General features: G+C 37.5%; 2 protein-coding genes across 3 annotated transcripts in view; both read left to right on the top strand.

The window, feature by feature from the left end:
* Positions 1-18,198, top strand: part of LOC127972946 (alpha-actinin-4) — a 37,888-nt gene extending 19,690 nt beyond the window's left edge. The window contains exons 2-21 of one of the 2 annotated variants that reach the window (XM_052576965.1): positions 3,594-3,708; positions 3,848-3,967; positions 4,760-4,846; positions 4,974-5,061; positions 5,436-5,514; positions 6,232-6,313; positions 8,635-8,720; positions 11,318-11,410; positions 11,525-11,755; positions 11,904-12,051; positions 12,231-12,381; positions 12,493-12,601; positions 12,684-12,824; positions 12,996-13,178; positions 13,285-13,419; positions 13,521-13,700; positions 13,878-14,024; positions 14,773-14,853; positions 15,847-16,005; positions 16,092-18,198. In XM_052576965.1, coding sequence (XP_052432925.1) covers positions 3,594-3,708; positions 3,848-3,967; positions 4,760-4,846; positions 4,974-5,061; positions 5,436-5,514; positions 6,232-6,313; positions 8,635-8,720; positions 11,318-11,410; positions 11,525-11,755; positions 11,904-12,051; positions 12,231-12,381; positions 12,493-12,601; positions 12,684-12,824; positions 12,996-13,178; positions 13,285-13,419; positions 13,521-13,700; positions 13,878-14,024; positions 14,773-14,853; positions 15,847-16,005; positions 16,092-16,250 — 2,574 coding nt within the window. In that variant the 3' untranslated portion in view covers positions 16,251-18,198. Of the gene's footprint in view, positions 1-3,593; positions 3,709-3,847; positions 3,968-4,759; positions 4,847-4,973; positions 5,062-5,435; positions 5,515-6,231; positions 6,314-8,213; positions 8,300-8,634; positions 8,721-11,317; positions 11,411-11,524; positions 11,756-11,903; positions 12,052-12,230; positions 12,382-12,492; positions 12,602-12,683; positions 12,825-12,995; positions 13,179-13,284; positions 13,420-13,520; positions 13,701-13,877; positions 14,025-14,772; positions 14,854-15,846; positions 16,006-16,091 lie in introns of both variants that reach the window. The other variant, XM_052576967.1, reaches the window with a different exon arrangement.
* A 138-nt stretch (positions 18,199-18,336) lies between these two features.
* Positions 18,337-27,158, top strand: LOC127972965 (SPARC-related modular calcium-binding protein 1). The gene is made up of 11 exons (XM_052577006.1): positions 18,337-19,038; positions 21,031-21,202; positions 21,282-21,397; positions 22,120-22,219; positions 22,307-22,357; positions 22,448-22,510; positions 22,605-22,685; positions 22,765-22,957; positions 23,040-23,119; positions 24,408-24,501; positions 25,470-27,158. The coding sequence occupies exons 1-11, from the start codon at positions 18,958-18,960 to the stop codon at positions 25,723-25,725; spliced, it is 1,287 nt and encodes a 428-aa protein (XP_052432966.1). The 5' UTR covers positions 18,337-18,957; the 3' UTR covers positions 25,726-27,158.
* The last annotated feature ends 316 nt before the right edge of the window (positions 27,159-27,474 follow it).

Raw genomic sequence — 27,474 nt, 5'->3', positions numbered from 1 at the left:
TTATTATTTTTATTATTAGTAGTATTTTATTATTTCTATTGATATTATTAACAGCCATTATCACTAATACCTAATAAAATATTGAACAAAATAAAAAGTACCAATCTGGTTGTTGTTGTTTGTGGTTTGAGATCGATCTGTCCCGGGATGCTGCGAGGGTTAATGTTCCTGCAGGCTGACTGAGAAACCTGAGTCTCACAAAGACAGGAAGTGCTATAAATAAATCCACAAATAAGCCTGGCATCCACAGGGCGACTCCTACATGGCCGTCCCTTGCTCTCTTCCTGTCCGGGTCCAGAGCTCAGATTGGGAAGTTTGCTCCAGGTTTGATTGTGGATATTCTCTGCTCTGTTGCTCAGATCGTTGTTGACTTTGAGTTTAGTTTAGTTTTTTGAGACTCACTGTGCTGTAGTTCTTGATCTAGATCTCAGGACGTCCCGAGGAGTGCAAAGGAATTATTTGCTTTTTTTTATTTTTTTGTCATTTTAATATAAGGGGGTTGCCCTTTTTTAACTTTTTGATTCTGCGAGATTATATATCACAAGATACTTCTGTTGTAATTACAAAACTACTTGTTTTCAAACTTTTTTTTTTTCGTTTACAGAAACTAGGAGTGGCGATGTTAAAATAATTATACATAATTAAAATAATAACCTTCCATAATTCTAGAAATGACATGGCTTTTCTAGTTCATGATTTACCTTTTTTTCCATTTTTTTTCTCTCATTAAAAAAATGTTGATGTAACTTGTATAAAGTTACAATATTTTTTTTATTATCATCATTGCTATAATATTAAAGTTTTTGTTAGTATTTTGAATTAGATTTCGTTCTTCTGTTTTAAGATATTTTTTTATGTGTACAAGCTGAAATGTAAGGTATTTTATTTCAAGTAATCAAATAATTATTACAAGGTTTTCTTGTATTTAGTTAATAAAGTTCTATCTCAGGTCTAGAAAATACACTTTGAATTCCCTCATAAATGCAGGTTTTATTGATTAAATAAGCAATAGCTGTTTAAGTAATAAAATCTTTATTAATCTTTTAATAATTTGTACTTTTTACACTGTATTTATATGTATGACTTATTTTTATTTTAATGCTTTTTTATTGACATTTACTTATTTGTATAAAACATATTTTTACTTGTATCCAAATATATATTTATATAATTATGCTTATTTATTAATCTTTTTTTATTTTTATGAACACAATTTAAATAGATCTTTAATTTGGTTTATTATGTTAATCTTAATCTCTTATATATATATGTTTTTTTTACATTTGTACACTATTTAAATAATTTAGTTCTCTTTTTTTGTATATATATTTTTTTATTTTTATACTGTGTCTAAACCTTTTCCTGGACAATGGTTTTTAAAACTTCTGTCCTAAAAAAACCCTCATGCTTGTGTGTTTTACCCGAGCAACTAACATTCACACTTTCTGCAGATGCATAGTTTTTATGCCCATTTATAAATCTATGAAGATGTATGTGTTATTAGTGAACATATTAACGGTGCAGTTCAGTTCTGAAAGCATGGAGCTTGATTCCTGTGCCAGCACCACACTCTCACCTGTCAATCACTCTCACCTGTCAATCACTCTCACCTGTCAATCACTCCGCTGCTCATGAGCTTCATCTCACCTGCGTTCTTCAGCAGAGAGTGGCAGCTCAGAGAGGTTTGTCTCCAACATTTCCAAGACTCCACGATGCCAACACTGATCTCTGATAGTACAGCGGAGATGTGCACTTTGCCAAGTATTCAGATTTTTTATGTATTGTTAATATATTGTATTCTGATTATTATTATTTTTTATAATTTGTACTATATTACAGTTTACTTAAAAAAAAAAAAAAAAAAAAAAAAAAGTGTTATATATTGTTGTGTATTTTGTAGTTTAATGTAAAACATATTTTCAGTTTTCATTTTAATTTTAGTGTAAGGTTGCTGTGTATTTCTGCGGGTACACATAACATTTATATTTTTTACATTGTAGAATATTATATATAAAATAAATATTATTTAATATAATATTATTTTTTCATTTTATTTTATTCATCATTTAATTTTTGTAATATTTCTATTTGTAGATTTCATTTTATTACAGTTTTAGTAATTTTAATACTCCCAAGTTGTTTTTTCAGTTCATTGCCAAGATGATATTTCAAATTCTAATTTAATTAAAATTAATATTGATTTATTAGTTGTTATTATATTTAGATTTATTGATTTACTCCATTTTCTTTATTAATTTAGATTATTATTGTTTCACATTCGAAGTCAAAATGGCCAATGTGCAAGGCAGGTGTGATGTGGGCATGTGTTTGTGAAGCGCTTGCATCAGTGCTGTGTGTTCTGTATCAGAAGTGGCACATAAATGCATGCATGTGTGGCTGGCGGCTCTTCCTCTGTAATTCTTCTGACTCGGATGGAATGATGTCACCCACACCCAACTAATCACAGACACAGGGCTTTCCCTGTGCACACACACACACACACACACACACACACACACACACACACATACACTGAGCCCCTGTGTGAGCAGAGGTATTTCTGGCGTTTGTTGACCGTGTGGATGTGGCGTCCGGCTCAGGTCCAGACTGTACTGTTTGTGTGTGAATGCTGAATTGTTTTTGTGGCGGGCCTGTCGTATGAGGGCAGGGGGTGCTGAAGGGGCTCATTATTCACTAAACTCAATGGCTCTTTGTGTTTCAGGCCGCAGTGTGATCTGATGCCCGTCTCTGTCTCTGTCTCTTCTCTTAAACTTTTAATATTATTTTGTAATATGGAGTTATAAGTGTAGAACAGTTTTATTTTGTTATTATTTGTATGCTATCTTAATATTTTATTTTTGCTTTTATTGTTATTATATTTTAAGTAATGTCATTTTAATATTTAAATTTTTAATGCTTTATTATATTATTTTTATATTATTTAATGCTTTATTTAATATTTGGCTTTATTTTTTATTTTAGCTTTCATTTTTGTAATTTCAATTTCGTATTTTTTATTTTAGTTGCCAAGGCATCATTACTAATTTTCAATAAGTGTAAATTCATATTTTTATTAAATTAAAATGTTATTATATTGATTGTTGTTTTATTAATATGCTATTTTTAGTTTAGCTTTATTCTGGGTTATTGTAGAGGCAAAAACCAAAAAAAAAACATTTGTTATTTAAGCTAAACACAAGCAGAAACGTTTATCATTTTTGTTTTGTTTACCTTGACATAATACAATGTTTAAAACTAGTTAGTAAAAAAAAATAAAAATAGTACAGGACATATTACAACGTAATATATATATATTTTTTTTCAATCTTTGAGTATTTGGTAGGTTTTGACCTCTGCCCCTTATCATATTGTTGTCATATTTCATTAAAGTATGCAATATTTCAGTGTTTGTCGAACTGTTTCATACAAGAGGTGGTCTTTCATTTGTGCTAAACGCATCAGATGCTGATTTTCTCGCCCTTGTGTTTCCTGAGCAAACATCTTGAGCATTCCTACACACTGCAGAACGCGACCTGTTTCCTGTTTCCCTGACCTTGCTTCCACCTTTTGACATCATTTCCTGTTTGTCCTAGACTTTCACGGCCTGGTGCAACTCTCACCTGCGGAAGTCAGGAACGCAGATCGAAAACATCGAGGAGGATTTCAGAGATGGACTCAAACTCATGCTGCTCCTAGAGGTCATCTCAGGTCAGTGAGCAGTGAAAGCCTCTAGTTCATTAGCAGCTTTCCAGAGCTGTGTGACACGCTGCAGAGGCGCTGAGCTAATGTTTAGCCGAGGGTTTGTGTTGGTGCTGATCCGATGAGAACTCCTCATGTTTTTGTGCAGGGGAGAGGTTACCTAAACCTGAAAGAGGCAAGATGAGAGTCCACAAGATCAACAACGTCAACAAAGCGCTGGACTTCATCGCCAGCAAAGGAGTCAAGCTGGTGTCCATCGGTGCAGAAGGTACATGTGCATGTTTGAGTGCGTGTGTGTTTGGGAAATTGTGACCTTTTCGGTCCTCCTTCATGTTGACGCAGTGTCTGACTCTGAGAGATTGAGTCAGTGTTTGAGTTATTAAAGTTTGAAATGCATATATTGCTAAGATTTCTATTTGACTCACGGTCTCTCCGATCCTAATTCTTTTATAGTCAACTGTCCGAACTTATATATATATATACACAAATTAATAATATAACTAAATTATATGTATATATTTTTTCAAACCTGTAATTTATAATAGTTATAGAATTTCGTGAATTTGCGTTTATTTTTATATTTTCAGTTTTCTTTTTAGTAAAGTTTAGATTTTTGTAATGTACTTTTTTCCATTTTTATTTGTTTTTTATATATATATATTTCTATTTAGCTTTATTTTTCAGTTTTAGTTTGTCATTTTAATTTCAGCTTAAACTTGTTTAATTTAATTTAGTTTTCAAGGAAATATTTCATTTTGTGTGTGTGTGTACATATTAGGATTATTATCATTAACTATATCAAAAACTATCATTCATTTCTTGAATTTTTTTTATTAAAAATAACGGCTGTTTATTTAATTAAAATGACAACTGAAAATATACAAAAAAAAATCTAATTCAAAACTGTAAAAGTATATCAATGATACTAAAATAATACTGATGCATGAGTAAATTATATATAGTTTATAGTTCAGTTAATAATAATAATAATAGTAATGTTATTATTTGTTTTTGTTTTTTACTCTCAAAGTCTGACAGATTTGTGTTTCTGTGTTTGTAGAAATCGTGGATGGAAATGCCAAGATGACTCTGGGAATGATCTGGACCATCATCCTCCGCTTCGCCATCCAGGACATCTCAGTGGAGGGTATAATCTAACCTCCAGATTGTTTAGGAACCGCTCTGCACAGCATAATCAAACATACTTTAGAGAACGAAAGCAAACGATCTTAATGAGTGTTCAGTAACGGCCTGTTCCTGCTGTGTCTCTGTAGAAACCTCCGCTAAAGAAGGACTGTTGCTCTGGTGTCAGAGAAAGACGGCTCCTTACAAGAACGTCAACGTTCAGAACTTCCATATCAGGTTTGAGATGCACATTAGTGTTGATCTTTGATCTGCAAGCCGATCCGGGGAGTGTATTATGTGGTTTTGATTTGTTGATTCACCCAAAGCTGGCTTTTGCATAAAGCGGTGTTATGAATGTATTTGAATAAACAAATGATCAGTGATAGCTAAAGATGATGATTAAAAGATGGCACTTGAAACTGAAATATCTCAATAACACAGTCGCTTTGCAAGCAGAGTTCCTTTACAGTCGTTTGTTACAGTTTAACACTGTTTCCAGCACGGTGACATAAACGCAGAAATGGGGAACGTTTCTAAGCTGTGGTTTGAGTTGCGCCCCCTGCGGGTTAAAGGAGGGAAATAAAAGTACCTGTTTTTCTCTTTCTCCACAGCTGGAAGGATGGTCTCGCCTTCAATGCTCTGATCCACAGACACAGGCCAGAGCTCATCGATTACGACAAGCTGAGAAAGGTGAGCATCTCATGAGAGTAATACACTTTGTCCTGATGCAGTCTGTGATAGTTTTTGTGGTTTTGGGGAAATGTTTTTGCAGTTCTGTGGAAATTATTAAAAGTGGAGCTGTGACTAATTAGCAGCCAAAAGCATAGTCAAATTAGAGAATTTATTTAGTAAACATGCAAGCAGTGACGGATGTTGTAGAACTTTGTGAACGATGAACGTATATTTTGACCCTTGCTGAAATCTGTGAAGTATGAGCGTCACCAAATATTAGTATTTAAACACTGCCTGGATAGTGCACTATTTTCTAATGAGGGGAGAACTAAATCCCAATTTGCAAGCTATCCGTTCTAAATCATATTCCACATTTCATTACAATTTGAGCATCCCATATTTTAGTATACCATCCAAGACCTATTTTTGATTGTACCATTTCTAATGAGAGGAGAATACCAATTTGCATACTATCCATACTAAATAGTATGCGACAAATTATAGTGTGTCATGATTTGGTAGACTATTTCAGATGAGAGGAGATTTTGCAAATTATCCATCCAAAGTAGCATGGTGACCTCTGTAAAATTTATTTAATAAGCAAACATGCCAGGGGGTGATGGACGTTGTATATTTTGATTCTTGTGGAAGTCTGTGGATGTTTCCGCTGTTTCTCAGGTTCTCTTTAGTGCTAGTAAAGCTGAAATGATTGTTTGTTTCATCATGTGTTAACAGGACGACCCAGTGACCAATCTGAACAACGCTTTTGAAGTGGCAGAGCGATACCTCGACATCCCCAAGATGTTGGATGCAGAGGGTATGAACTGTTCTTTCGTGTTCTGTGTATGAAGTTAGTTGTGTGCCTTTGGCTGTGTGATGATGTTTCTGTGTGTGTGTGTGAGGGGGAGTAAATGAGTCGTTCTGTTAAAGTGTGTGTGTTTTGTGTCATGTTAGCACATGCCCTGTATTTCCAGGAGTTGTGCTGCTCTCCGACACACAAACAGTGCAAAGACACACACTTAATGTCTTCTACAAACAGTGTGTCACCATGGTAATGTTGTTTCTCCCTCAAGCATGATTTCTCCAGGATCTCTGTTGAACCGGCTGCATTGGAGTGTCTTTTTTAAGTGCTGTGTTTATGTGTGTGTGTGAATGTGTGTAACCATGTTTTGTAACCATGAAGAACAGTTTGCATACTCTTCGTCTTCTGTGATATCAGAATTGGTGCATCTCAAATCATCGTACATCAAGAATAATATGCTAAAAGTGACTATACTTTTGCTGATCAGAGTAGGACTGAGTCCCGCATACTATTCATCCTAAACTGTATGTGATATTTTAATTGGTGTGTCCTAAACCATAGTATACTATCCAGACACTTTTTGCATACTATTGATGTTTTATTTCTGATGAGAAAAACTGAATACCAATTTGCATTATATCCATTCTAAATAGTATGTGACAAAACAAATCAAATCATAGTGCATCAAAATAGTATGCTAAAAGAGTGTATACTATAGCTCAATATAATCCCATTTTGCATACTATCCATCTGTGACGTAATTAGTTAATCCCAAATCACAGTGCAAGAAAAATTGTATGCAAAAAGTGCCTGGATGGTGGACTTTTTCTGATAAGAGTAGAATTGAATCCCAAGTGAAGAGTCACAAATCTTAGTAGTCAGACATATGCTACAGTAAAAGTGCCTGCATGGTTAACTGTTTCTGATTATAGGTGAATGGAGTCCCAATTACCATACTATTCAACCTAAATAGTATGTGACAGAATTGGCACATCCCAAATCCTAGTATGTCAAAAATAGTGATGAGAAGTCACTCTTCTCAAAGAGAAGTCGGCTCTTCTCAAAGATTTGGCTCCTTTGGCTCGGATCTTACGGCTCCCGGAGCCTTCTATTTTAGCCCAATTTAGCAATTGTGAATGGTTTGCGTGTTGGTAAGGATGCAACCGATGTTACAACAATGCAGTGTCTTCCTAGCTTTATCTGCACACTTGCGTTTAAATCCGGCTCCCCCATCTTTCTCTGTTGCTCTGTGTACCTGGCTTTTACCACTACACTCGCCATCTTCGGAGCGTGTCCCCCTTCCTTTTTTTATATAATGGTATGATCCTAATCTATACTCCGCATGTGTATTTTATTTTTTACCAAAAATGCATAAAAATTAGGCTTTATGAAAGCACAGAATAAAAAATGGCTTACCAACACACAAAGCATTCACAATTGCTAAATTGGGCTAAAATAGAAGGCTCTGGTTGAAGTTTCGGAACTCCTCAATGGGAGTTAGCTCTGCTCATTCATTACAAAGATTCAACTCTTAGAGAACGACACATCATTAATGCAAAAAGTGCTTGGATGGTACATCTCCAGTGGATTCTGAATCTGTTTCTGCACTTGCTTTATGAGCTAATGTTATGAATACTATTCATTTGACATACTGTTTAGCAGTAGGTTATGATTTTAGCTAGACACTAATGCTCACAAACAAATTCAAACAATGCAGAGCGAATGGATCTGTGGCTTCAAGACGCAATTCGGTGACATGGTGCCTAAAACCTGGCATGTTGCCTTACTACATACTCAAAAGTATGTTCTTGGCCATAACCAGTGAATTGAGATTTGGCCTTTGTCGTTGTGTGTATGTTAACGAGTGTGTGTTTGAGTCCGTCTGTGTGTGTGTATAACTCTGGTTTCCCTGCAGACATTGTGAACACAGCACGTCCAGATGAGAAAGCCATAATGACCTATGTGTCCAGTTTCTACCATGCCTTTTCTGGAGCCCAGAAGGTACCCCATGACCCCCTAACCCTTGACTCCTCATCATCTCCTCTTCAGCATGGCTTTTTCCATCAGTACTGGAATAACCAAAGAGGGGCGCTGGTGTTTTAACCCATCCTCCCCTGGTCTACGACTCTTTTCTCAACAGCGAATTGGCTCTTTCTCTCACTTTGCGGGTTGCCAGGGTTATTACACTGGACTCCAATCCTCATTTCCCTTTGAATGGGGAGCCCATTAAATGCATAACCATCCCCTCCTCTCCTGGTGGGGACACACAAGCTTTGGGTTGCTTTGCTTCACTGCTGTCTCTTTCTCTTTCTCTTTTTCTGCTGGCTTTGCTATAGATATCGTGGGCACTCTGCGGCCGGATGAGAAGGCTATTATGACCTACGTCTCCTGTTTCTATCACGCCTTCTCAGGTGCTCAGAAGGTGAGAAACCTTTGACCCCTGACTGCTGCCCTTGAAACTCTTAAGGTGCCTTCATACCTGGTTTCTCATCTTGGTTCGTTGTACTTTGCTGCAACAGCAAAGGACTAACAGTAAATGTTCCCTACAACATTTTTGCACTATTATGTTAATACAGCAATATTAGGTTAGCTATTTTAAATTTTTGTATTTGCTCTCCTCACAATAATGTACACATATGTAAACCAAGTCAGATGAAAATCATTTTTATTCTGTCTGGGTATTTCCACCCGCTTGGCTCGCCATATGGCAGTGATTTGCTATGAATGAGAGATTTCAAACAAACCACCAGATGGATAACTTGTTTTCATGATCCATTGTTTTATTCCAATACTCTTATGTTTTGAATCAAATAATGAGTCTTTAATGAGGAAAGAAGAATCTAGTCGTAATTATGGGAATGTCAGATTTGTAGCCAGTTTGTAATAATATTTGTAACCTGCACTAAAAACCAATCCAGCTGAACCAGGTGTGAACGTGACTTAAGTTAAGGCCACTGACTAGTTTTGATTCATCACAGCTTTGGCCTTCACTACAGCCAAACCATTGCCCTCACACTCTTCTATATAAGCACTTGGTTAGTGTCCTTAATGGGTGTACTGGTCTATCATAACTTTCTTTTAAATGCTGCAAATGTAAATTTCATTGATTGATGTTTCATATTTGCACTCAGTGATTAAGTTTGTAACAGTTGAGGAGAGTGTAAACATGAAAATCATAATGAAATTCACTGTATAGCTCACATTTTAAACCCTTTTCTTAGATGTTCTGTCTACACAAGCATATTTATTATGTTCGTTATTAATGTTTACATTGGACAGTAATTTTCTGTAAGGTTGTGCTGCTGCATATGCTAGATATGTGTTTACCATTTGAAGTGAAACCACACATTTATAATCATAGTTGTTTAAATGTGCTTTAGCATTTTGAACACTTTCTGTGTTTCAGTGTTAGTTTATGCTGTAGAGAACCCTGAAGAGATCCTCCAGTGGTGGTATAAAAATTGAGAATGCAGATTTGATTTTACAAATGGCATGTGGAAATTTCGGCTAGACTACACATTTTGGAAACTAACACATGTTGGTGTTTGCATGAAACATCAATTGGTATAAAAGATAGCTTACAAGTGAAGTATGTAATATTGATGTTCAACTTAATTTGTATTTAATTTGACTAGTTTTTACGCATGTTATTGTGTGTGTGTATTGCACATTAACTTACAACACTTGTTTGTTTGTTCAGTGGCTACGTTTACATGCACCCAAATAATCCATTGGCAATCGGATTGACAGCTCAATCGGACTAAAAAATTTTCATATAAACACCTTAATCGATCCAATTCAGCTCGATCTCAATGAAATTTCAATCGGATTGAAGGGGGTGGTTAATTCCTCTACTAATACGATTGAGTGTGCATGTAAACACTTGATCGGATTGAACCACGAAACTGAAAGGACTGCACATGTGCAATGACACAGAAATAACGTAGTGACGTATGATGCAAGGAACAAGCGGCTCTTCCCTTTGAATAAAGTGTGGTATAAATGCGTGTCCTGTCATTTATAAAACTCTCCTTTCACTCGGCAACTGTGAAATTAGCAGGACAACCTTGTTTTGGAGACTCATCCACAGGCAACCTGTTTTTGGGCACAGGGAGGGGCTTTTTTCTGTGATTAAATATGAGCAGCGCAGCGGTTTATATGTATATTTATCCATAAATGGGTAAATATTAAAACAAAATAAAGAAACCGCATAGGAGAGTGGTTATGTGCAAACAGTGAGAAACTCTATATTATCTATGTCACTTTCACTATTTGAGCAGTGTGCAGGTCAAAAAATCTATTCCGATTTGTAGCTTGTGATATATCCCTTACGAAAATTAACCATGGTTTTACTACAAATAAAACCAAAAAACCATGGTTACTATAGTTAAACCATGGTAACCACAAAATAACCATGGTTTTGCTATATTAACCATAGTTTAACCATGGTATTTGTAGTAAATATGTGGTTATACAAATGGTAGTCAACACGCCAAAAAACCATGGGTTACTACAGTTTTACTATAATAAAACCATGGTTATTTTTCGTAAGGGATAAACCCGCACATCAACCCGATCACTTTATTTAGTGGTCATGTAAACACTACAATCAGATTCATCAATCGTAATGAATTCAGTCCGATTGAACCAAAAAGTGTGCATGTAAACATAGCCATTGTGAGCTTAATACATCGTTTGAGTGTGTCTGAATGTAATTTTGAGGCACTTTTTGCTAAACCCACCAAACCAAAAAAAAATAAATACTGTATAGTTCCAAATTTCTTTCCTGTGTAAACCAACGGAGCATCTTGACGTATACAATTCTAAACCCAGATTTGTCATACTTATTAATAGAAGTGTACTGTGTATACTGTAGTATAAACATATGGTATTTCCTATATATTTGTGTAGCAAACGGTGTTCTGTTCAGTGTTTTTTTTTTTTTATATATATGGATAGAATTTCATAAATGAAAGATGTGGGATTTAATATAATTGTTACTGTCCTCTTCTGTGATAGGCTGAGACAGCAGCTAATCGTATTTGCAAGGTGTTGGCGGTCAATCAGGAGAACGAGCACCTGATGGAGGACTATGAAAAACTGGCCAGCGATGTGAGTTTAAGTCATTATGTTTGTTGTTTTTGTGATTTAAGTAGACATGGTTATACCTATATGTTTTCTGTTGATCCTCTATTCATTTCATTATTGCATTCTTTTTTCTTACAGCTGTTGGAGTGGATTCGTAGGACAATCCCATGGTTGGAAAACCGTGCTCCAGAGAAAACCATGACCGAAATGCAGCAGAAATTGGAAGATTTCCGAGATTACCGTCGTGTTCACAAACCACCCAAAGTTCAGGAAAAGTGTCAGCTAGAGATCAACTTTAACACATTGCAGACCAAACTTCGTCTGAGCAACCGACCAGCCTTTATGCCATCTGAGGGACGCATGGTGTCGGTAAGAAACAATTCAATTTATATGTCTTTTTGCTTAATCACTGTGATTCTATTTATGTCTGTTATGTGCAGAATAGTGTTAATTATCAACCTTTGTTGCTAAACCATTGGCAAGACAATTGGCTGACAAGTTCTTGCTTTCCCTATAGGACATTAATGGTGCATGGCATAAACTGGAAGGGGCCGAGAAAGGCTATGAAGAGTGGCTGCTGAATGAGATCCGTCGTTTGGAGAGACTTGACCATCTTGCAGAAAAGTTCCGGCAGAAAGCAGCCATCCATGAAAGCTGGACAGATGGTATGGATCAGAAACTACACCAGAACTTACTTACATTGATTCACCAATTGCTTTCAGTATGCAGTGACAGGCTGCTCCTTTATCACAAGAGCCTTGTCAGCCAAGCGGAAGTCTTAAGGATCAGCCATGCAATCTGAAATCTATATTGATCTTAATCGATCTTGTTTGTTTGTGTATAGGTAAGGAGGCCATGCTAACACAGAAGGACTATGAGACCGCATCTCTGTCTGAAATCAAAGCTCTCCTGAAGAAGCATGAAGCATTCGAAAGTGACCTTGCTGCCCACCAGGACAGAGTTGAGCAGATTGCTGCCATTGCACAGGAGCTCAAGTGAGAAAACCACAAAAACAGCAGAGAGGGCTAATTAATCAAATGCAAAATTTAGGCTGTAATAGCTGGACGTTGGGAAAGTGTTCAAACTCTTCTGTGTCTGTATTACAGTGAGCTGGACTACTATGACTCCCCGAGCGTTAATGCACGCTGTCAGAAGATCTGTGAGCAATGGGATGCTCTGGGTTCCCTCACACAGAATCGTAGAGATTCTCTTGAGGTACTCATGCTTTCTCTGAAACACTTTCTGGAATATTTATACATTTTATCATGCTAAATGTGTGCGTGTATTTGGTCTACAGAGAACAGAGAAACAGCTGGAGTCTATTGATGAGCTGTACCTGGAGTATGCCAAGAGAGCAGCACCGTTCAACAACTGGATGGAGGGAGCCATGGAGGATCTTCAGGACATGTTCATTGTACACAACATCGAGGAGATCCAGGTACTGCAGAATGTTTTTATTCATAAGCTTTCCATCTTGCTTCACCATTGAAGGTGGAGATCCTTGTTTTGTTGCTAGTACCTCTGGATATTCCATTTTAGAATGAGGTTAAGGGAATAATAAAATGATGGATGCAAGAATCCTTTCCCTAATGTCTTTCTCTTTCTGTAGGGACTGCTAACGGCTCACGACCAGTTCAAATCAACTCTTCCAGAGGCAAATAAAGAGCGGGAAGCTATCCAGGCCATCCAGGCTGAAGTTCAGAAAATCGCACAGTACAATGGCATCAAACTGGCTGGAAACAATCCTTACACCACCATCACACCTCAGAGCATTGACAAGAAGTGGGAGAAGGTGAGATCTGTCTGTATTGTGAATGAGACATTGCTTCCTTCAGGTGTGTGGGTGTAGTTTTACAGCTGTGATTGCAATTGTTGATGTTTTCTCTGTCACTGTGCAGGTGCAGCAACTGGTTCCACAGCGTGATCAGGCTCTTCAGGAAGAACTTGCACGTCAGCAGTCTAATGACCATCTCAGACGCCAGTTTGCCAATCAGGCCAACATGATTGGACCATGGATCCAAAATAAGATGGAGGTATAGTTGCCTGCATTTGTGAAGCTGGATAATCTTATCTATTCTCAAAGAAGAAAAGTCATGAATGATGAATTTGTGCCTCCACGGCATGATGTTTGTAGGAGATCGGGCGGATATCAATTGAGATGAATGGAACGCTGGAAGATCAGCTGACCCACCTCCGTCAGTATGAGCAGAGCATCATTGAATACAAACCCAACATCGACCAACTGGAAGGAGACCATCAGCTTATCCAGGAAGCACTTATCTTTGACAACAAATACACTGCTTATACTATGGAGGTATGCATATGCAAATACACTAATTTAGGATATTGGCACTATTCAGGAACTCTAGGTGTATTGTTTAAGGTCAAGTGTGTACAATTCCTATATGCAGTTCCCAGCTAGTGTTACATTTGTTTAGCCTTTCACATGTGTTTTTTGAGAGTTTTTTCATTGCCTTTTTCTTCTCTGCAGCACCTTCGTGTTGGTTGGGAGCAGCTCCTTACTACAATTGCTCGCACAATTAATGAGATAGAGAACCAGATTCTGACTCGTGATGCTAAAGGAATCAGCCAGGAGCAGCTTCACGAGTACCGCACGTCCTTCAATCACTTTGACAAGGTCAGGAACTTACTTCCATGTTTAACTCTGTGTGAAATGGACTTTACTTAAATTAGTAGTTTTAGTGAAATACGTATTTGTATGACCCTGAAAGTCATAAAAGGTTAGTGTAGTAAAGGAATAGATCACTCAAAGTGTCCATATGGAACTGAATATGGAAAATGTAGTCTGTGTTGCTTATGTCAGAGTGAATGGTTGTGTTTAATTTCATGGTGATTGATGCATGATAAAAATTGACCTGTTTAAATTTTTGGTTAGGCTAATTTTAATATTTGTTCCATTTTCTCCACTTACTCTGGCACTAATGGGAAGGAACACATCTGAAACATACTGTGCGTCAAACACCTCTGACCTGAAATGTGCCACCTGAAGCCAATATGTAAATACAGTCTAGTGGAAGTGAAGTAATGAGGGGGTTTATGTTAGAGTGGAGAAGTTTAGCTATGGTAAAGGAGAGAAAATGATCAAGTGCTTTCATAATGGCTCTCCAATATCATGATCTGAATGTTCTGTCTGATATCCATAAAAAAATCAGGTCACTCACTGTCATAAGCGTGTTTCATTATACTTGTTTAGCCAACAGTCCATGTGTCTGACATCCACAATGTTTTGTCTCCATCTTTTTTTGTCATGCCACTGCCTCCATCCCACATGTGCTATGTCATTGTGCATCGGTATCATCAATCCTAATCCGCATGCTCTGATTGGTTCATCCACTGCGGCCTCTTGCGTGATTGGCTTACCACAGGACCACAGTGGTGTCTTACAAGCTGAGGAGTTCAAGGCTTGTTTGATCAGTCTGGGTTACGACGTAGAAAACAACAAGCAGGTATGAGCACGCCCAGAAAAGAAACCGTTACGATGATTGCCGTCCGTGTGTGTGTGTGTGTGTGTGCATCATTCCATCACTTACTAACTCCCTCACTCTCCTCTTGGGCTGCTGCTTGAAATGATCCCCTCTGCAGGTCAGCTGAGGTTTTGCTTTCATGTGTTGTGTTTCTCACTGCTTCCTTTTTCTTTCTTTTTGTACTTGTCCCTGCTATAACTTCCCTCTTTCTCTTACTTGTCTTCTGTACAAACTCATTCTAATTCCTCTATCAAACTCTTCTGTTTGTGTACAACATCTTCATCTCCCAAATTCCTCTGCTTTCCACATGCATCCTTCCTGTTTCTTTTCTCATCCTTCCCTTTGCGAACTGTAGAAGCGCACGGGGATAATGGACAGCGACGATTTCCGAGCACTGCTCATTTCCACTGGGAACAGCCTGGTACTGCTACCTCCTTTCTCAATCTACAGCAACAGTTTCTCCTGAACTCCTGCTTTTGCTTGCTCTTAAAAAAAATAATCTGTTTTGTCGGATATCAATGATTATTTTTTATGTATTTCTAATAGACTAGTGGTGGCCAACTTTGGTCCTGGAGAGCAACAGTCCTGTAGACTTTCACTTTACCACTAATCAAACAGACCTGAACAAGCTAATCAAGGTCTAAGCATTACTAGAAAGCTACAGAAAGAGTTTTTATCAAGGTTGAAGCAAAAGTCTGCAGTACTGTGGCTGTCCAGAACCAAAGTTGGCCACCCTGTAACAGACCACAGTCAAGCACCTTAAATGCCGTATTAATTCGGCTCAAATGAAAACGGACTGAGGGATAGAGGTAAAGTTAGCATTCAGTGAGTTTACCATTCAGGTGACAATTGAACCAACTGTACACCAATTTCTTACAGCCTTGTTTTCATTCGTGTCACATATGGTGTCTAACATTGATTCTCATGACTCTTCTCCTGGTTTTTCTGGGTTAACCTCTAACCTCTGTTCTTCAGGGTGATGCCGAATTTGCTCGTATCATGGGTATTGTTGACCCCAACAACAGTGGAGCAGTGACCTTCCAGGCCTTCATCGACTTCATGTCAAGGGAAACAACCGACACAGACACTGCAGACCAGGTCATCGCCTCATTTAAGATCCTAGCCGGAGACAAGGTATGAATGTGCACATCTGGATGTCCCTCCAAGAGTGTCTTGTGGTATGAGACTTCAACCCATCTCTTGCCTATTCTGCTTTTCAGAACTACATCACAGCTGAGGAGTTGAGGCGTGAGCTTCCTCCTGACCAGGCAGAGTACTGCATTGCCCGAATGGCACCATACACGGGCCCCGACGCGAAGCCTGGTGCTCTTGACTACATGTCCTTCTCCACCGCCCTGTATGGGGAGAGTGACCTCTAATGGCCAACTCCAGAACTCCGGAGCAGTTCTCTCTCCTGCATCAGTTCTGATCTTCTAACAGACTAGATAGATGAGAGCGCTGGATGTGCCGCATCTGTCTTTCTCTCAACCATCCAGTCCTTAAAGAGATCAGTGCTCCTGAGGAAGAGGAAGATATTTAAGAGTGTTGGAAATGGGACTTCATAGCACACCTGAGGGGGAGGGGGGATAGATGTTTGGGGGTTACCATAGCATTGTGGGAAAAGCAAATAACTGTTGATGAAGCTTGCCACGCCTTTTGATTCCGTGTTAAACATGTTGGTCTTGAGGAGCTTAAGAAAAGATGTAGGATAGAAGGAGAGGAAAGTTTAAAATTGCTGATTCGGTGTCAAGGGAAGAGGGTGTGTGGCTTTGGACTGTAGCCACAGCTTGGGTTCTTTAATTTTCCATTTCCTCTTAAAATGACATGCATAGTAAGAAAGGACTCAGTGTTGTTTTTCCAGCTTTCAAGTGATTTCTCACCAGCAGTAACCTGGAAAGACCGCTGATGTTGAGCCACTGAGCTCATTAATTAGAAAAATATGCATTATTATTATATCTGCTAGGTTGTTCTGGGATGGAACTAAAGAGAGCTTAAAGAATCAGCTTTGGCTTCAGTCTATGCCTAGACACTTAACCTGCACCCTCTACCCCGGTGGGGAGGGCCCAAGCTTTTCCAGTTAACATGCTATTTTTCTTTGTTTTCATTTTGTTGTTTTCTTCCTAGACTTGGTAGGGTGGGAGGTTTGGTTTAGGGTTGGAATATGTTATTTGGCATATAGCAAAGCTGTATATCATAGGAAAATGGACAGAATGACTCAAGTGTTTTGATAGGGAATTTGTGACATGCCCTCTTAACCCATTTTGCTGGATCAGTGGAATTCTTTGAAAATCTAACCTCAGCTTTTTTCCTCCTTTTTTTATTTCTTTCCTCTCCAGCAATTGAGTTAGCGGGATTCTACGCTGTACATAATTATTTTCCAGTACACAGAACTGTCGGACTACCCATGGGGGTCACACTGGGCTTCAGGTCATAAGCAAAGATTATAAAATGAGCAGTTTCACCCCTGCGGAGTACTGTAGGCAGGCTTAGGTAGATACAGGTTTGAAGAATGAAGCTATAAAAATACCCAGTCGATTTGTTGTTTTCCTTCCTGAACCATACAGCATTCTCATATTGACTCCCTGACTCAATTAGACATGTCCCTTAAGGATTTATTAACTGAAAGTAATGTCCATCTGCCATCCATCTCTAAGCGTTTCTCAGATATTACTGAATGTCCATGTGAGAGCTTCAGTACTGATGTGAGCAGCATAGCCTTGTAGTGACCCTCCACTAGAGCCTATGATTACACAGATGCTGAATCAACAGTGGAAAAGAGAATTTTATATAGTCAGAAATAAGTACAAATGTGCCTGGTAGTTGCAGGTTGCTCTCTCTCCCACTCATTTTCCCTTTCCTTTCGTTGTGCACTCGTTTTTCTCTTTCTACAGGGAGTGGCTGGGACCCAATGTACAGCTCTGGAGGTTGGGGGAAGGAGTGGGGGAGCTGAAGTCTTAATGAACATTCCATTATGTCTTAATTAAAATTAAATTACTGTCTAACAAATCTATGCAATCATGTATCCAATACCAATCATGTTCTGTAATGAATGGCAGGGGTGATTTGCAATCAGAAGTGTTAGAAGAACGAATTAAGGGTAGAGGGAGGGAATAGGGTTGGGAAGATGGGTCTTAGAAGATTTGAACAGACTTGGACCAAAAGCCTGCTCTTACATCTGCAAAGTTGAATAAAAGCATTTGGAATTCTGATTTTTTTCTTTCTTTTGTACGCTTTAATATAAAACGTTATCTGCTGTACTGCTTTCTGTCTCAAGATAAGTGAATTTCACATGCACACAAAGTTTCCTTATAAAATATTACCACTGAATGATTTGTCTGTGTCTACTTGCTTGAGGTTTTCAACCAGTCATTTGATTTTGTCTCTGGAGCTTTTTTTAATTTATTTATATTTTTTACTTTATTCAAAGTTTACAAATTAATGCATTAATTCATACAATCTGTAGATTCAATTAACAACATTGGTGACAAAATATTGATTATCAATTATTCTTTTATCTTGTGACAGACTGTTACATTAGGCCTATAAACAAATTAACTTTAAAAAATAAAAACCCTGTGGTAATATGCATAATTCTTCAAATTGTGGATGGTGCTTAATTTGAGGGCTGATGAAAATTTGAAATTATTTTAAGAAAGTTCAAATTAGCCAGATTATCTGAATATTAAACATTTTAGACAGGTGAGGACTCGCAAGAACCAATAGAGTTAACTTACCATCCTCCTAGCCGTCTTGAGGAGGAGTTCCTGTGTGAAAATGTGAAGTCGGCACAGTCGGTTGTGTTCACCTCCTCAAACAACATTCATGAAACCGTATATAATGTAACCTTAAAACTGATGTTTTAAGGTCGAAATAGGTCGTTTTTATCGCCTGTCTTTGTTGTCCTCGTAGAAAACGAACGGTTAGGTTGCTATGATAACCTGACTAAATGCGGAATTTTTATCTGCTGTCTTCAACCTCTGGATCCTGGCCGTTACAGTGGTGAGGACGCGCGCCTTGTGTTTGAATTCACCCGCGGGCGGGAAAAACGTGACGGATATCAGAGCGTGGGCTGTTGTGGCGGGAATCATGTTGGCTTTGATGTTCACCTGTCGCTTACTGCTCATCTTTCTGTTGTCAGATTCAGTAAAGATAACGGACGAAAATCAGGTAAACTCCCGACTGGATACGAAAATAAATGATTTGATCTTGCATGCGAAAATCTTATAGTTGTGTAATATTTTGTAATAGATGCAAGAAGATCAGGACAAACCTACTGAACATGTCAGATCCATAAACGTATACATTTGCAGCTTGCCTAATTGTTGCCGAAAATTAACTAAAGGGAATGTAAATTTGTCTTTATATATATATATATATATATTAAATTAGCTCTAAAAAGTCACAAAGATTGAATATTTAACATGTAACCTAGTGAAATAAAAAGTGTTTTGAGGATTTCTTTTTATTGCTCTGTCATAAATTTCCATGTCAGAACGTGCACCTGTTAACCTGCAAAAAAATAAATAAAAGGCCACCTGTATGTGAATTGCCTGAGCCGCAAGCTACATAAATCTGATCAGGCTAAAAGAGTTTTTGTCTTAAAGTGACACAGGAATACAGTTTCTCTCTCTCTCTCTCACTCTCTTTATAATAACCCTGTTTTTAAAGGCCCATATTTTAAAAACAAAAAAATATTGGCATTAAATTCAAAATATGCACACCTGTCAGCAAAGTGGCACCACATCTCTCATTCATTCCTAAACCAACCACCTGAGGCCACTCAGACTGGGCATTTATTTTCATTCACAGTTATAAAATTGTTAGACATGCCTCATGTCTACAGTGCTGCCTTGTTCTCCAACAGAGACATCCTTGACTTTCCATGTTGTTTATTACTGCACACTTGGCAGGAGCAGGTTTAAGCGCAGCGTGTTCATGTCACTCCCAATGTTTCATTTACTGCTGCACATTGAAATTGGACTGTGAAAGTGTGGAACGATTCCATCCTGATGATTTTGGCAAATCAGCATCAGTAACTTTCAGGAAATCCATAACCTAGAGTCAAAAGTTACTTCAATACCTTGACTCTGTTATTGAAATATTAAAATTCATATTATATTCCTGCAGTTGAGACCTAAACTCTTTTTATATGTATGTATAGATTTGTTAAAAATGGGTCTTTCCAACAGCTGTAAATATAATATAATAATAAATAAATAGGGCAAAAAAATAGATATTAATATACATGGTTAAGGACATTCTAAATCTGATGGGTCATGTAGGGACTTGCCCTTTACAGCATGTTATGGGAAATGTGGATATATTTCTGAGAACGAAAGGTTTTCATTGTTTCTCAGTAATGATTGTGTGTTGCATGTAGAACTTGCACATACACACTCATCAGAGATGGAGATGTTTCCACAAACTTCTGAACATGTGTAAGTCATTTTGCAAGCTCTCTCTCTCTCTCGGGTCTCATTAAAGGACACACTGCTCTATTCTTTTCATGGATTCAGTAAACACTGCCACATATGTTTGGGATATTTATGGGTAATGGAATCTCCGCTATTATAATTCTAAACTGCCTGTTTTTTTCCACACTACATCTGTGATGTAGATGTGAATTTGGACATCGGAACATGTTTATGTGCAATAGAAAATATATAGAATTGTTTAATAATTTTTTAGAATCTGGCATAGAAAGATTTTTACCGTCGTAACTTAGAAATTGTATGCTCTGATATATTCTTGTTACAATACTGGACAATTCATACTGAGAGCAAACTGCCATCTGACCAAAATTGTAGTTTTTCATCCATAATTAAAAGTACACAAGGATGCCAAATTCAGTTGCAGGAGAATATTTTTGAATATTTCATCTTGGGGCTATTTAATATATAAATATGTACTCTCTTTGCTTGCCTTCATTAGGATAATCCGTCCTTTGAGAGAGTGCTTTAATATGAATCTTTCATTCGCATGTCTAAACTGTCTCACATCACCTTCCCATCATAGGACCTCCAGCGTTTTTCTCGACAGCAGCCCGCTGTTCTTCAGCCAGACACCATGTCTGCCTTTTTTTGAGAGTTTTTACACAGACTTGCCTTTCACATTCAACCAGATGTGAAGAAACTGACCCCTCCTGTTCTCTAATTCTAGTTGCTGGGGTTGGACAAGCAGTGGCATCAGGGTTGTGTTCTGGACTGTGATGGAGGGCACCATCAAGCTGTGTGCGGCAGCAACGGCCGAATGTATAACTCTCTGTGCTCTTTCCAGCGTGCGCAGTGCATCAACAGACAGCTGAGGACAGCGGCAGTGTCCACGTGCACAGGTGAGCTTCATCACAGGAAACCAAGACCTCTCAACGGAGGCTTTTTTTAAAAGTCTGAGCTGTTTGTGTTTGTCAGCAGATGCGTTGAGGTCTAAATGTCATCTGGCTCGCTCTCAAGCTCTGCGGGCCAGCGCTCGTTCTGATTCATTTGCTGTCTTTATCCCAGAATGCAAAGCTGATGGAACTTTTACAGAGGTAATGTGATGATGAAGTCCAACACCTGACGAGCAGCATGTGATTTAAAATATAATAAGGCTATATTTTAGGATTTTCTGATGAATTTAAAAGTTCAAGATAAACACATTTATTTAAAATAGAAATATTTTGTGGTATTATAAATGTGATCAGTTTATAGCATCCTTGCTTTAATCTGCTGTTTTTTTGTTTTGAACTTTTATTATTTTCATAGTTTGGCTGGTCCTGCGACTTATAGTCAGTTGTGACTTATTTATCAAAATTAATTTGACATGAACCAAGAGAAAACCTTACCTTCTCCAGCCGCCAGAGGGCGCTCTATGTTGCTCAGCGCTCCTGTAGTCTACACTTAAGACATAGAGCGCCCTCTCGCGGCTGTATACGGTAATGTTTTCTCTTGGTTCTTGGTTCTAAATAAATGCGACATATAGTCCAGTGTGACTTATATATGTTTTTTCCTCATCATGATGTATTTTTGGACTGATGGGACTTATACTCAGGTGCGACTTATATTCCGAAAATACGGTAGTATTATTTATAAGTACTGTATATAAGTTTCAAATTAAGATCTTAATTAATGCCTGATTGCATTATTTGATGACTGCAAATACAGACCTAAAATCTGTTTTCGATGTAAAAAAAAAATAACAGTTTCCATCGACCATGACTCAATGCTCCAATGAAGACAAATGCATTGAACTCTTATGACCTTTGACCTGTAGGTGCAGTGTCACAATCAGACGGGTTACTGCTGGTGCTCCTCTCCTGATGGGATTCCTGTGAGCGGAAGCTCTGTCTTACACCTGCGGCCCAACTGCACAGGTGAGTCCTGTTTGCTCACATTTTCGTTAACTAAATATAAAGCAGGTTAATAGTTTTATCACTCGGTTGTGTGAATCTGTGTTGAAGGTCAGATGTCAGATATGGCTCGGGAAACTGAACAGCGATTAGCAGAAGCAAGTGAGAACACACACACATATACATACAGAAATACTGCAGTACAATTAAATAAGTGTCCCAGTATTTGCCATGTTTCCCCTCTGGGTTTAGAGCGAGGGGTTCAGTGGCGCTCCACTCCAGATCCTGAGCAGCGCTCTGTCCTGACCACTGCAGGTGAGCATTCAGTTCAACTACTTCAGTTTTTATTTATACTTTATATTACTGTTCATATATGTGTGGCATTAACAGAAAATCATTTTAAATCCAGGAGTCACAGTGCCTCCATTTTTGTTAACAATCCTTCTGAACTCTGACCCGAATGGAAACCGTTCTGTCCGGCGTCCCGCAGGTGAGAAGAAAGAGACGACTGAGGCATCATCTGAGTGTTTTAAAGACTGAATTGGTTTTGTTTATTTTTTACTCTGCAGACACTTTTAAGACCTGTGAACATGAGCGAACGTCTATGCTTGCTGAATCGACCATTCAAGGCTCAGAAGAGCGTTTTATCCCAGAATGCAGTGCAGATGGGAAGTACAGAGCTGTTCAGTGTCACAGCAGCACAGGATACTGTTGGTGTGTGAGAGTGGACTCAGGGCGGCCCATCCCAGGCACTTCAGCCAGGTAGAGAGGTTGTGTGTGTGTGTGTGTGTGTGTGTGTATTAGTGAGTGTAGAAATCTCCACATGATTTTGAACTGTGTGCAGGAACCAACTTCCTGACTGCAGCGCTCAGGAAACACACACGCTCATCATCAACAACAGCTACACACACACTCCTCTCTCAGGTCAGTATTAGAGAAGTGATATGCAGACATGGGAAGAATGTCAAAGCAACAAATCCTGTAGAGGGAAAGCATGCATTTACCCTTTTAAATCTAGACATGACCAAGTTGTTTATATAAGGTATCATAAAGATCATATGTGGAAGTTTGTTTCTGCCAAGGAGCAAAAAAACAAAAAGGAATTTTAAAGGTAATATCCTACCATTTAGAATTTTTGTCTCACATTTTCGACTTTTAAATTCATCAGAAAATCCTAAAATATAGCCTAAGTATATTTTTAATAACATGCTGCTCGATTTGTATTTTTTTTTTACACTGCTGAGAGAAGATTGCCTGTAACTTGGAAGAATTGTGAAATACAAATTCAGAACTGAATGAAAAAGTCATAATAAAAACTCATACCGATGTAAATTTAGAATTGTGTAGAAAAAGCCTGAATTGAGATCTATTTGTCTAAATTGGGAGATATGAAGTTAAAATTGTGAGAGAAAATACTGAATTGTAAGATACAAACCCAGAATTGTAAGAAAATAAAAGTCTGAATTGAGATGAACCCAGAATTGAGGGGAAAAAAAGTCTGAATTGTGACACATTACGATTCTTGACTTTTTTTTTTTCTCAGAATCTTGCAACTGCAAGTTTATAACTAACAATTATGACCTTTTTTCTCACAAGACGAAACAACAAAATGTCAATGTGTATTTTTATTATAAGTACATTTTAAGGATCTTTTATAGAGTTGTATGTATCATTTCGACAATTTTTGTATTAATACAGAGTTCTGGCATGAAACTCTAGATGGCACAGTCCAATAGACCTAACTCAGTATGACATTATGACATCATCATCACACGGCACAGCTGATTGGTTATCTCCTTTGTTGGTAGCCAATGAGCTCGCTGCTCAACATTCAAATACTTAGCTTACATTTGTGGAAGCAGTTTGCAGCACACTCCAGAAACCCTCCACCTTCCCCAGCTCCACCTGTATAGATCTGTATTTCTTCCATGCTCACAGCAGCATGTTGTGGATGTATTGGCAATAGTAAGTCTCGGTACTTGCTCTGTCACAGCAGCGTAGCAGATCTATTCCACCAAGACCCAATACATTAACATCGTCGTGTACATCACCATGCCAATCCCTCCGAGAGTTATGACAGAAATTGTTTTGTATGTTGAATGTGTATCTTCCATGTAAATTAATTTTAAAACAACCTCAAATCTTAGCCTATTTAACTCTCTACAATATATATCTCTGAAGTCATATGCGATATCTGTCTGTGTTTGTGTAGGTTGTCCCAGTGTACGCAAGGCAGAATTTATCATGAGTTTAATACAAGCTTTCCAGCAGGAAGTTGAAAGTAGTGCTTCATATTCTCAGGACAGGTAAGAAACACACATCACTTACTGTCACCAGATATTACAGTCATTATACATCATGATATGTAGCCTTCAGAGGAAACGGTCACTCTGTGCATTAATCTGCTCCCAGGTGACATTTCAGCGTTTATTTGTGAGTGAATCAACAGCATGGATCAAGGTTGAATCACTTGAATTTCATTTTGACAATGCATTTTGAATCAACATTAATTCCATATTAGATTAAATTTCAGTTTTGGTTAGAAGTATTTTGTTTACCTTTATACAACAATTTGAAACTTTTTCAATAATATGAACAGCAGCTTATATTATTTCAACAACATTTCAACATTGAAGGTCAGTTTCTGACTCGACAAATTAATCCAAATGTTGTATATTTCACATGCAGTTTAGTTTGATTGCTGAAATGACACACTTCACATGTAAATATTTAAAAAAATTTATTGAATAGAAATAAAGCTGTAATAAAATGGTAAATTATATAAATATATAGATATAGATATAACTTTAAAAATACGTTTAAATTGGAGTAATAACATTAACATTACTCAAATTAAATCTGAAATAAAAATACAAATAAAGCTAACTATAAATAAAAATAATAATGCAAATATTTGATGAAAAACGTAAAAAAATTAAATTATAAAAGATGCCTTGACAGCTTGTTTAAACTGAAGTACTAAAATGACTGAAATTACAACTGAAAATAAATGTAAATGAAGCTTAATAGAAATGCAAAAATTAAATCACATAAAAATACAAAATAAATGCTGATTCAAAATGTTAATAAATAATATTAAAGTATACAAATAATACTAAAATATCAGTTTAAAATTACATGAAAAATCACAAAATATTGTTTCATTAATTTATGCATGCACTTTGTAATCTTTCTAATGATTTAAAATGCATTTCTATGTATGTAGATGTAGGACCTCTGTTATGACTTGTGTGATGCTGTTCTTGTCTCTCAGGACACCTGTGGCCCGTCCTCATGTCCTCAGCTCTCCGGCCTCTTTCTTATCTGTTCAAAGTGTCCGTCTGTACTTTACGCTGCTGGACGCAGATGCTGACGGGCTTCTGAGTGAGCGGGAAGCACGTCCCTTACGTCTCCTGCTCCGCAGAACTCTGCGTCCCCGCCGCTGTGCCAAAAAGTTCATGCAGTTCTGTGAGCGGAACGCAGACCGCCGCCTAAGTGCTCAAGAACTCACTTCCTGTCTTGGCATTTAAGGCCGGACGCCATAAATATGCACAAGATGAAGTATCTTTGGAAATGGTTTGAGACGTCAGTTTGACCTTCATCTCCTCACAGCTCTTTTGAGCAGTCGTTCATTCACTTCACTCTGGGTTTCTGAATCTGTTTCAGCTCTCGCCGCCGCTCTGACCTTTTCACTTATGCAAGTCCAAACACTGCGCCCTTCAAATAAAGCACTTCTGTAAAAATAACCACGGTTAAGCCTGTCTGGCTGCTGGAGCGGTCGAGTGTGTGTGACTGTGGATTTGAGCGGCTGAGACACGGCACAGTTCCATGGTAAATCTTAATCATGTTCATAACGGTAGGATCTGAAAGTCTGAGACCACATTGAGACATTAAATATATACTTTTTATTTAAATTTGGAATCCTTTTTCAGCCAAAAAATATGCAATTCAAAATTCAGTCTGGGGTTATTTTTTGTTGTAAGAAATAAATACTGTTGTTCATCAATGCAAAAACATCACAGTAAAGACTCATGTTGCTACAAAGAAAATCTATTTTGAATAAGTGCCGTTCTTTAACTTTTTATTCACCAAAGAATCCTCAATAAGTATCACAGTTTCCAAAGAAAATATTAAGCAGCACAAATGTTTCTAACGTTGATAATAAATCATCATCTTAGAATGACTTCTGAAGGATCATGTGACACTGAAGACTGGAGGAATGATGCTGAACGCCTTGGTGAGCAGAAGAGACTTGAAAAATCTTACTGATCTCAAACTTTCAAACAGCATATACTACAGTATATGCCAGAGGACCTCGGTATAAGTGCCATTGGTTTTTATGAAAAAGCTAAATAAAGGTTATTTCTCTTGAGTTTTGTGTTTCTTTAAACCTGGATGTCAAACCAAAGTAAATCCTTGTTGAATATGAATGAAAGGATCATTATAATGTGGTTCAGACACACTTGACAGATGTAAAGGTTTTTAAGCCACATTTACACATTACACCTCCACATGTCTTCTAAGCATATTCTATGTATGTGCATGTGTTTAAATGTTGGTGTGTGTTTGTTATGGCATATTCAGTTTTTTGTTTGGTATTGTACACTACTAACAGTTACCTGACTGCATGTGTTTCTTCTGATGGTGAAGTAAAAGCAGCAGCACCAAAGCACATCCCTAGGTGGCAGTGCAACTCTAGTCCAGATCTGGGTGTTTCTGCATAAAGAGACTGTTTTTGACTTTTGACTATCAAATTTGCTGCATGCATGATACAATTTTGAAAGTGGCTTTGCTTGACGAGACATTTGGTAGCAAGTAAGCAAGATATTGGTTTCTTTGTCATGCTTTGTCATAATCATAAAAACTGGGCTAAGGTTACAGACACTCCTTCTAAATGGGCTCACTTGATTTGCCATTTTTGGAAATAAGACAATTCACCCATTTCACCGATTACTACTAAAAACCACTGAACACAACGTATACTACACTTATATTTAGCGATGCATTATATTGGATTTCAACTAAATTTGGCCGATAGCCGTTTTGATATATTACTATTTTTTGTAAACAATAATAATTTAGTATACTATTGTACTAATAATTTAGTACAATAGTAATTATTTTATAATTACAAAATTGAAGATTTGAAAAAAGAAAAAAACTATATTAATCACTGCATTTTTTTATTTTTTTATTTTTCTCAGAAAGATGCAGTGGTAACCTTAATATTTTATTTTATGATTTAACATTTGTAAATGGTCTAAAGCAACAGAGTTGTA

This window comes from Carassius gibelio, chromosome B15 (assembly GCF_023724105.1).
Source record: "Carassius gibelio isolate Cgi1373 ecotype wild population from Czech Republic chromosome B15, carGib1.2-hapl.c, whole genome shotgun sequence".
Lineage (NCBI taxonomy): Eukaryota > Metazoa > Chordata > Actinopteri > Cypriniformes > Cyprinidae > Carassius > Carassius gibelio.
This window is presented reverse-complemented; position numbering and strand designations above follow the sequence as displayed.